The sequence below is a fragment of the Lolium perenne genome, chromosome 2, assembly GCF_019359855.2.
Source record: "Lolium perenne isolate Kyuss_39 chromosome 2, Kyuss_2.0, whole genome shotgun sequence".
NCBI lineage: Eukaryota > Viridiplantae > Streptophyta > Magnoliopsida > Poales > Poaceae > Lolium > Lolium perenne.
This window is the reverse complement of record NC_067245.2, coordinates 271,185,897-271,195,954: the sequence shown is the minus strand read 5'-3', so window position 1 is coordinate 271,195,954 and position 10,058 is coordinate 271,185,897. Positions and strand designations below refer to the sequence as shown.

General features: G+C 51.1%; 1 protein-coding gene across 1 annotated transcript; it reads left to right on the top strand.

Moving 5' to 3' along the window:
• The first annotated feature begins 5,131 nt into the window (after positions 1-5,131).
• LOC127335916 (receptor-like cytoplasmic kinase 176) lies at positions 5,132-8,719 on the top strand. Its single transcript, XM_051362656.2, has 5 exons — positions 5,132-5,391; positions 5,557-5,930; positions 6,409-6,544; positions 7,734-7,876; positions 7,965-8,719. Exons 1-5 carry the CDS (start codon positions 5,304-5,306, stop codon positions 8,568-8,570), a joined length of 1,347 nt encoding a protein of 448 aa, XP_051218616.1. The 5' UTR covers positions 5,132-5,303; the 3' UTR covers positions 8,571-8,719.
• Positions 8,720-10,058: the final 1,339 nt, after the last annotated feature.

The following is a 10,058-nucleotide window of genomic DNA, read 5'->3' as shown; positions in this document are numbered from 1 at the left end:
ATGGGGGACGCTGGCACAATATCCTCTATTTGGGGGAGCTGCTCCCACACCGGCCACCCATACAACAGTCCCAATAGATAATTTGAATTTGAAAACTCAAACAAAAGCATAGAAATTTGAATAAGTTTACGAATTTAAAGTTTGAGCCAACACACGGCCACCAAATTTGAATAGGTTTTCGAATATGAAGTTTGGGCCAACACACGGCCACCAGATCGCCGTCTCCGGCGCAGAAAAACGGCTTCCAAGCCAGATGATCAGATGAACGGGGTCACGGGCGGCTCAACCTTGACGACTTCCTCATCGGCGGCGAGCCCCGGCGCGTTGTTGTCGACGGTCATGTCGCTGTCCCCATACTCGGGGGAGTAGCGGGCGCGGCCGTCCATCTACGATAGCCGCATCTGCGAGATCGACAACCCGTCCGCATTGTACCCCGCGTAGTAACCCGACGACGACAGTGAGCTCGAGATGGTGCTGAGGCCGCCGCCCAAGCTGAGGAACGCTTCCGCAGTGGCCACCGTTTTCACTGCATCGATGGCGGCGATGCGGCGCCTTCTACGGTCGGCCGTGATGAAGGAGCGGTGTTCCATCTACTTGTCCCACTCCTCCTGCGACATGGTCGCCGGCTTCTCCTTCGACGCGATGGTGCACCTCTTTGGCGGCGTCTTTGTCGGCGGCTTCGCTGCCTTCACCGGAGTCTTTCTCTTCGGTGGCATGGCGCGACGGCGAGGGTTTTTCGGGTTGCTTGGAGGCTGGATGGGAGATGGAGCGACGGGCGGGAGAAATGAGCGGCGGAGGGGACGTGGTTTTGGGGGAGAAGATGTATATTTTGTCGATGTGTGGCTGACAGGCGGCTCTCACGCCCAAAATTTTCAGCCTCGCGAGGCGCCGGCGCCACGATTCGTGCCCTTGGCCAAGGGGCCGACACGGGGTTGCCGGCGCTTCTATTGGGCTCGAAAAATCACCGGCGCCGTTTGGGGCGCGCCGGTGCGAGCCCATATAATTTATAAATATATCCATAACATAGTCTAACAAGTATCTAAATTATAGTTATTAGCCAATTTTATGTACACATATTGTAGAGGTGCTTTCAAGATAAGTTTGCACCTGATTTTTAATTGACCAGCCTATATATTCTTTTAAGATACGAGTATAAAGTTTAACTTGCCCTATGGCCAAAGAACAATTATGTCATGAAATTAAAATGGCCATGGCAGTGATAACCATCCTTTTATTTCAGTTAACTTGTTGGTTCTGCTTCCACACTGGACGACAAGTCCTAAAAATCTAGAAGCGAGGAAGATATAAAACTTATGTGCATAGGTAAGATCTTGGTGCCTAGTAGAGCTGCCACCACACATGCCATGGATGTGGTCTGTGTGGACTTCTCGACAATTTTTTTCTCTATAAAGTTATCACACGTGTTAGATCCTGAGTGAGGATTAGACGATAAGCTTCCAATGTGAAGACCCAAACAATCAATTTTGAGGATTCCTCTAGCAATTATGAACCCTAGAACAAAAATAGAAGATAAGTTAGGGTTTTTTTGTAGCATATTCCATTTGATAGCCCAAGCCTCTCCTAGTTAGAGAGCTTATATAGTACCAGTACATCCACGTTGATCTTGATTGGTCATCCAGAACTTTTGAGCTTTAAGATGGAGTGAATCATTACGCTTGTTCCATTTCTAGATGTTGTTTGACGAAAGTGAATATGAGTTTCGCATGAGTTGGCATTCCTCCCTTCTTAATATTCACTTGTCCTCAAGTGTACCTTTCTTGGAACCAATTCTTGATTGTGTTAGTGAAGAATGTTGAGAAGACTGTCTTGATGAAGTTTGAGTCTTCCTAGGACTTGTCCTCCGTTGCTGGATTACACTCAATTAGCCACTTTGTGACAAAAACTCCATTTCTACGAAGTGATATTGTCTCTAGGACAATGAGAGGTTCAATTTTGATTTGTTAGTATTCTTATAAAAGTGGAAGGGTCTTGCAAACAAGAACATGTGAGCCTTGATGTTTCTTAAGTTGGCTTACATGAAAAAACAAGATGAATTCGTACACAAGTAGGCATTAGCAGTTTGTAAAGCAACATGGACAAACTCTTCAATTATTCTGAAAGGCCCATAATATTTGGTGGTCAATTTGATGGCTTGCCTTATCCCAAACGCAGTCATTTTGTAGGGTTGCATCTTCAGGTAAACCATATCCCCAATATTCTTAATATTAACAATATTTGAAAGTAAAAGTCCCACTTAAAATAAAAAAAATTATGTGATTTCTTAATAATAAGGTTTTTCTTACTAAAGATAATTTAGCTAAACGTCGATGGAATGGGTGTATGAAATGCGTTTTTTCGGTGAGCAGGAGACTATTGAACACCTCTTCATAAATTATCCTTTAGCTAAACTACTGTGGCGTACTGCAAATTTCACATTTGATCTTCCACTTCCAACCAATATTACGAATATGTTTGGTAATCGGTTAGGAGGATTCGATAGACAATCTAAGGCATTCATTCGTATTGGGGTGTCTGCCTTATGTTGGTCTATTTGGAGGGCAAGGAATGATATTATTTTTAATAAAAAACAATCTTTTCACTTTTTGCAGGTTATCCATATGGTGGCACATTGGGTTCAGCTGTGGGCTCTGTTGTCACTAGAGGGGCAGCGGGATGCTATGGCTACTGGCTGCACACGGCTCCAGATGGTCGCTCAGGATATCTTGTGCCAGGCTGGTTGGCGACACACTAGGCGACTGAAGTGATGTGTAGTCTTTTGTTGTTTTCTTTCTTTTACTGGTTGATTCTTGTATCAATCCTGGGCGATGCTTAAGTGGTTCTAAAGTTTTGTACTTGCAAATTTTTAATAAAATGCCGTGTTCATCAGCACGATGCAGAAGCCGGGGTTTTATTCCCCATTTCAAAAAAATCCCCAATATTCAATTTTCTTTGAGTTATCCTCACCTAGATTTGTATGGGGACATAAACTTCATTGATCATTAGGGTGTAGAGCCATGCAGAGCCCGAAAAGGGAGTTACTTTGATAACATTGTGGGATGCAGTGTTGCACCACCATTTTGCAAGTGACAACCAATGATTCCACTTTTTGGTTATTCGAAAGCCATGCATCTGAACTCTGAAGTAGTTTTCCAAGCACTAGTTAGCTCCTTTTGTTTCCCCGTTGTGTGTGTGTGTGTGGGGGGGGGGGGGGGGGGGGATGCAGTAGTAAGCTTCAATTTCACAACCATTGCCTTGAAGATGTCGTGGCACATATGTTTGGTGAAGATTATGTCCCTATGAGTGACAATGATGATATGTGGCCCATGTAGTTTGAATATTGAGCTATTTCCCTCTTGCAAATAACACAATCAATGACATATCCCTCTACCTATTTTTCCAGGCAGGTTCAATAGAAGAGGTTCTTAACTGTGGAATGTGGCTACAATGCGAAAGTGTCCTCCGATAGGAATAATTCGTTGTTTGGAGCGATAGCTTGAGCAGGTGGCAGAGGGTAGCAATAGTGGCCGACACTAAGAGCATCCCCACTCGTCTCCCCGACGAGCCCCCCGAGCGACGATTTTCCCATCCGGACGGCGTAATTCGGCCCAGTCGCGCCCCCGGTTCCTCGATTTCGTCCGGATTTGGGCCTTAATCCATCCGGCGAGCCCACGCCATCCCCGGTCCCCCGAGGCGCGCTCGAGGACTCCGGACGAAAGAATTTGGCGCGAAAGAGTCGTGTGGACCCTCGTAGTCGGCGACTGGACCGCCAAATCCTGTCGATTTCCCTTCAATTTGCTTGCATATCCCCATTCTGTCCCGCCGGATTTGTGTAGCCGTCTCCATTCTCCTCCTCCTCTTTCTCGTCCACAACCATGCCGCTGAAGCCGAGGAAGGAGCGGCCGCCGGGTGTGTCCAACGCAGAGTGGGCGGCGGACGAGCTCCGGCGACAGGTCGAAACAAGCGGCAGGGCGGAGAGGGAGAAGAAACTCAACGCGAAGAGGGCGGTGATGGCGGCGGAGGACGAACAAGCGAGGAAGGTCTCCATGGCCATGAGCATGGGCCATGCTCGCGGCGGCGGCGCCATGTTCCCCGGCCAGTGGCCCAACCAAGGTACGAGCAGTTCCCCGTCGGCTTTCTCCCCTTCGAGCTTCTCCCCGTCGTCGCCTGCCATGTTCCAAGAGGCGACCTACGGCCAACCGTCCAGGTTCACGCCGTCGCCGCCCGATCTCGCCGGTGGCAACCTGAACGAGGGCTCCTCGCCGGCCCTGCGACGAGGGCCACTCCCATTCGGTGCGACGGCGGCGCCGAACGACGAGGTGATTAACGAGATGATCGACTCCGGCTCCGCGGCCGCCGCTGCGAGCCCGGGGTTCTTCACGCAAGAGGAGGCGAGAGCGACGACAGCTGTCGCGGAGCGCAACCGGTGGGTGGAGGATGTGGCCGATGGAAGCCAACCCGTCGAAGAAGAAGAAGAGGAAGAACCAACCCAAGTCCTGGTCGCCGACGGCAACCCGCCGAAGGGAAAGAAGAAGAGGAAGAAGGACGCGCCGCCGGTTTGACCACGGCGTCTGACACCGCCGTGCCAGACGGGACTGCCGACGCCCCTGTTTCAGTGTAATTTCCCTCCGATCGCCGATCTGTGGCTGATCCTTTTGCCGATCGAATTTGTAGCGGGACGATGACTTGTTTGAATTTCGACTTTGTCCGCCGAACTTCGGGTGGACGACTGGAAATATGGTTCTTCCCACGAATTAATTTCGTCCAATTCGGCGGTAGTTTCGTCCGAATTTCGGCGTGGGAAGGCTAAACGAGTGGAGATGCTCTAACCCTAGTACAAGTAGAGGTAGGACAGGAGGGGATCGATAGCAAATCTGGGGATATGCATGGCCGGCTCGGTGAGCTGACCGAGCCGAGCCTACCATGCTTAAAGTTTCACCGTATAGTTCAGCTAGGCTTGGCAAGTTTTGACGAGCCTATCATCTCGGCTCGACTATATTCTCGGTATCAAAACTCGTATGGTGGTGCCACGAGGAGCTTTAGCACTGACGCCCCGATCCTAAAGCGCAAAACAAAATCCTCCAAGAGAAAACGACAGCGCCACCATACTTTCCATCGGGAAGGTCTTCCATAACGCGTAGGCCTCGGCTCCCGCACGAGGAGAGCGGAGCGGAGGCGAGGCCTTTTTATATCCGAAGTGCAGTGAAGGGAGCATCTTCTTGCCGTAGCAGCAGTCTCGAGAGATAGACAGAAACGATACCTATAGGAGGGGAATAAACTGAGCTCGGTGCCGTTGCTTCCATTCCATGGGGAACTGCTTCGGCTCCGAGGAGGCCGAGCTGGTGGAGGTCGAGAAGGCGCCGGGCCAGCACCCCGGGCATGGGCCGACCCAAGGTAATTGCTTCCCGGTTCCATTTCAATTTGGTGTTTGTTCTTACACAAGCTCTGAAATCTGACCCGCAGAGTTCATCACAACCATTCGCCTAACTGCTCCCTTCAGATTTGCTTAATTTGCTCATTCGTCTATGCTGTTCGCTAAGGAATTTCTTGACCGTGCAGCAGCGGCAGCCCGCAGCCTCCCAGCCATGGAAGCACCACCGAGCGCAAAAGTCGTCGGCAGGAGGTCCCCGGGGTCGTCCATGAACAGCTTCACCACCCGGACCACGAGCGGCGGCACCTCGGTGGGCGGCGGTGAGCCGGAGTCCGGCACGATCTTGGAGGCCCCCGACCTGCGCGTGTTCACGTTCGCGGAGCTCAAGGCGGCGACCCGGAACTTCAAGCCGGACAGCCTGCTGGGGGAGGGCGGGTTCGGGCAGGTGTACAAGGGGTGGGTGGACGAGAAGACCATGAACCCCGTGCGCAGCGGCACCGGCATGGTCATCGCCGTCAAGAAGCTCAACCAGGAGAGCCTCCAGGGCCTGCAGGAATGGCAGGTACGCCCTATACATCACCGCTGAATTTAGCTAAGTCGTTAAGCTTAGAGAACAGAAACGGCACACGGAATTTTCAGAAGCAGCCTGTTTCCGTCGAGCTGATCCGATAGGATATCCCAGCACGAGCTGAAAGAATCGGCATGGATGTAGGCATCAATAATTGCGGGCGTGTGTAAGCTAGGCCCGGTTTCCGGTTCCATGCCGGCCGGGCGCGCGTTCACGTGGCCACACCGTCGTTATCAGATGTTCATACCACTATACAATGTGTGTGAACCAACTTGTTAATTCGCCGGCGGCACATAGATTAGCTGTTGCGATGTACAGGTTGGTGCGCCGTCCGGCCTGCTAATATTCCCGCTGAAATGTCAGCGACCGTCGGAGATGGAAATGTGCGCGCCGGCCGATCGTTATCTGCTCTTTGTTTCCATCTTCAGAAGCTGATCTAACCCCTGACGTATGTAATTTTTTTTTCTTACAGTCGGAGGTGAACTTCCTAGGTCGGATATCGCACCCGAACCTTGTGCGGCTGCTGGGGTACTGCGTGGAGAACAGGGACCTCCTGCTCGTCTACGAGTTCATGGCCAAGGGCAGCCTCGAGAACCACCTATTCAGAAGTCAGTCATCCCTCCTGCCTCCCTGAAACTACTCTGCGTTTTCCTTTGACCTTTTCGCATGCTTTTCCTGTCGGTTTCTCTGCAACTTCACCTCATGTTTGATTGATGGATTGGGTTGACTCCTTCTGACAACGATCTCGGATTGCGTACGTTAAGTGTCTGATGGGATGGTCTGCTCGCAAATAAACAAAACTCATGTCGTGGTCATCGCTGTAGAGATTATATTGCATCGATACGGCCAACTAATATAGAATAGCGACCTGACCAGGTGTGGGGCCTGGGCTTGAAAAACCATGTCCCGCCACCGTGATTGGGACCAGCAGGCCCACAGGCCCAAGGACTACTTCTCTCACTAGCATTTGAACCTTTCTCTTCAAAAAACAAAAAAAAAAAAAGCTTGAACTTCAAAGCATGATGATCTGGGATATTCGGCCTTCCATCATAGCCTTTTATTTTAATGTACTACGTAGTTCCCATAATGAAAATTCTAGCATTGTCTTAAGTTTTGAAAATTATGCTAATATATGCAATACAAAACTTATATAGTATGAAAAAAATATTTTGGGATGGGTCTAATGAAACACTTTTGATGTTGTAGTTGTTATTAATATATGTTTCAATATATTTGGTCGGATTTCAAGAATTAACTAAAAACATAAGTATAACTTCTGTTAATGATGCATCTTCCTAGAATCAGCGTACAATGACTAGAAGTATGCAATGTTGGAACATTTTCCCCGATTGAACTATGGCACTGGCAATATAATAAAAAAATAACACTATGGCACATCTAACGGTCATGCCCAACGTGTAGGGTTTCTAGGAAATGTACGGCTGTAAAATCATGCAGGGTTCTTCTTTCAAGAAGTGCCATTTTAATTTTCTTCTAAATATCACCCATCGATTAGTTTTGGTGAATAAAGTCATTAAAACTAAGTTTTAACTAAGGGTTTAATCTAAAATGTACTAGTTTAGTTAAAACGAAGAGAGTACAATGAAGAAGGGAAACAAGGTGATATGAAAAAAAGAACCTAAAATGATAATCCAGACATGATTACATCTGATTAAAGCTTATTCAAAATCGCACTTCTATGATTTTTCTCAATAATATGAAAGAAAAATCAGACACATAACCTGCAGTATGTTTGGATAATTTGCTCCAGAACTAACAAGCCTTCCTTGCAAACAGAGAGCGGATCCTTCCAACCCATCTCCTGGGGCATGCGGCTGCGGATCGCCATCGACGCCGCACGCGGCCTCGCCTTCCTGCACTCGTCGGAGAAGCACGTCATCTACCGAGACTTCAAGGCCTCCAACATCCTACTCGACACGGTAAGCTCGATTGCAAAGCAAAGTTGGGCATCCGTACTATCAACAAGACAAGAAAATGTTGATTAACCTGTCTCATCATGTGCTGCAGCACTTCAACGCGAAGCTGTCCGACTTTGGTCTGGCGAAGAACGGGCCGACGGGCGGCGACAGCCACATCACGACGCGCGTGATGGGCACCTACGGGTACGCGGCGCCGGAGTACGTGGCGACGGGGCACCTGTACGTGAAGAGCGACGTGTACGGGTTCGGCGTGGTGCTGCTGGAGATGCTGACGGGGCTGCGCGCGCTGGACACGACACGACCGGCGCCGCAGCTCAACCTGGTGGACTGGGCCAAGCCGATGCTGGCGGACCGCCGGAAGCTGGCCCGCCTCGTCGACCCGCGCCTCGAGGGGCAGTACCCGTCGAAGGCTGCCCTGCGCGCCGCGCAGCTTACGCTGAGCTGCCTCGCCGGCGACCCCAAGAACCGGCCGTCCATGGCCGAGGTCGTGGTGGTGCTGGAGGAGGTCGAGCGGATGCGGCCGCGGCACCGGCGCGCGTCGCCGGAACAGGACGGAAGCGGCGGTGCGTCGCCGAGGACCGCCGCGCGGAGCGTGCACGCCGGGGGCAGGCATCACCACCACCAGCAGTCGCCGCGGCCGAGGCCCGGGGCGGACGGCGCGCGGAGCAGCCACCAGTCTCCTCGGGTCAGATGACAAGGCCCGAAGCGGAAATGTGCAGTCTGATATTAGCCCAGCGCCAGGTTTTTGGCCCATTTTTGTGTTCATCGGCTTTTCTTGGCACATTTGGGCTGTTGGACGTGCGTGGTTGGAAAATGGCCCAAACGTTGGAGGTTGCTCGTTCCCATCCTGACAGGCTCCGACTCCAGCTTTGACACACGGTTGCCAGTTTTCTAGGGTTTCCTACCGCTCTGGCGATTAGGCGATTCTAGGGTTCTGTGGCAAAGTTTGGTGCCCATCGAGATCCTCTCGGCGGTGCATCTCGGTTTCTGCCCTCGGCATCTCGACGACCTCTCCTAGTCTCACCGTGTCCCTCTCGATCCTGGTCCTCAGGCTCGTTCGGGGTGATTAAGGGGCAAACCTCGTTTGTTTCCCACCCTTGGTGGTGCGTGAGATCGGTTTGAGAAGGTGCACACATGGCTGAGAGGAGGGTTGAGGTAGCGGCGGGCGCGGTGGCGGTGGGGGTGAGATCCGTCGCGGATCGATCTACCAGCGCGACAGGTGCAGCAGCGGTCGGTAATGGCGGAGAGGCTACTCCGGAGGCGAATGCCGGCGACGGTGTTGCGGAGATGATGGGACGTCTGAAGCTTACGGCCAAGGAGGCGAAGGTCTTCGTCCTGGATGACTCTAACCAGGACATCTTCGGCGGCCCGAAGTGGGCGATTGTGGGCAAGGTCCTGGCACCCAATACCCTACACCTGGATACGATCAAGGCCGTTCTCAAGGCTTCTTGGGGAAACCCTAAAGGTATGATGGTGCGATCGATGGGTCCTAATTTATTCTTGGCAGAATTTGAATCTCAGACTGACATGCAACGGGTGATGGCCGTCTCACCTTGGATGCTGGGCAAAAACGCTATTCTGTTGAAAATATTTGATCCAAGAGTGAAGGCAACTGATGTAGTCTTTGATAAGCTTCTGCTCTGGGTACGTATCTATGATCTTCCCTTCCCTCTCATGAATCTTGAGAGAGGGACCACTTTGGCTAGCAACATTGGCGAGGTGGAGAAGATTGATGTGGATGAAAAAGGACGAGCATGGGGTGGATACTTACGTGCTCGGATTAACGTGGATGTGACTGAACCCCTTATGCGATGGGTGGCAGTGGAGTCGACTAGTCTGAAGAAGACAGTCTATTTTGAGGTCAAGTATGAGAAGCTTCCAATGTTCTTGAGAAGATTCCAATGTTCTGTTTCTCTTGCGGTTTGATTGGCCATTCCTCGTTGGTTTGCCCAACACCGGCTAGCAGAGACGAAGAAGGTAAACTGCCGTGGAGCAGTGAACGTGTCTGTATTCCTGAAGATAAGAAGAAGCATCAGAGATCCTTCTCTGGCCATGGCTCGCACTCGGGCCAAGGGTCTAGTAACCGCCCAGCTGGAGCGGAGAAGAAGAATCCGGAGGTGACCTCCCCAGCTAAACCCCGTAAACCGCGTGCGCGGAAGGATCCGTCGGCTGATAAAGGGCA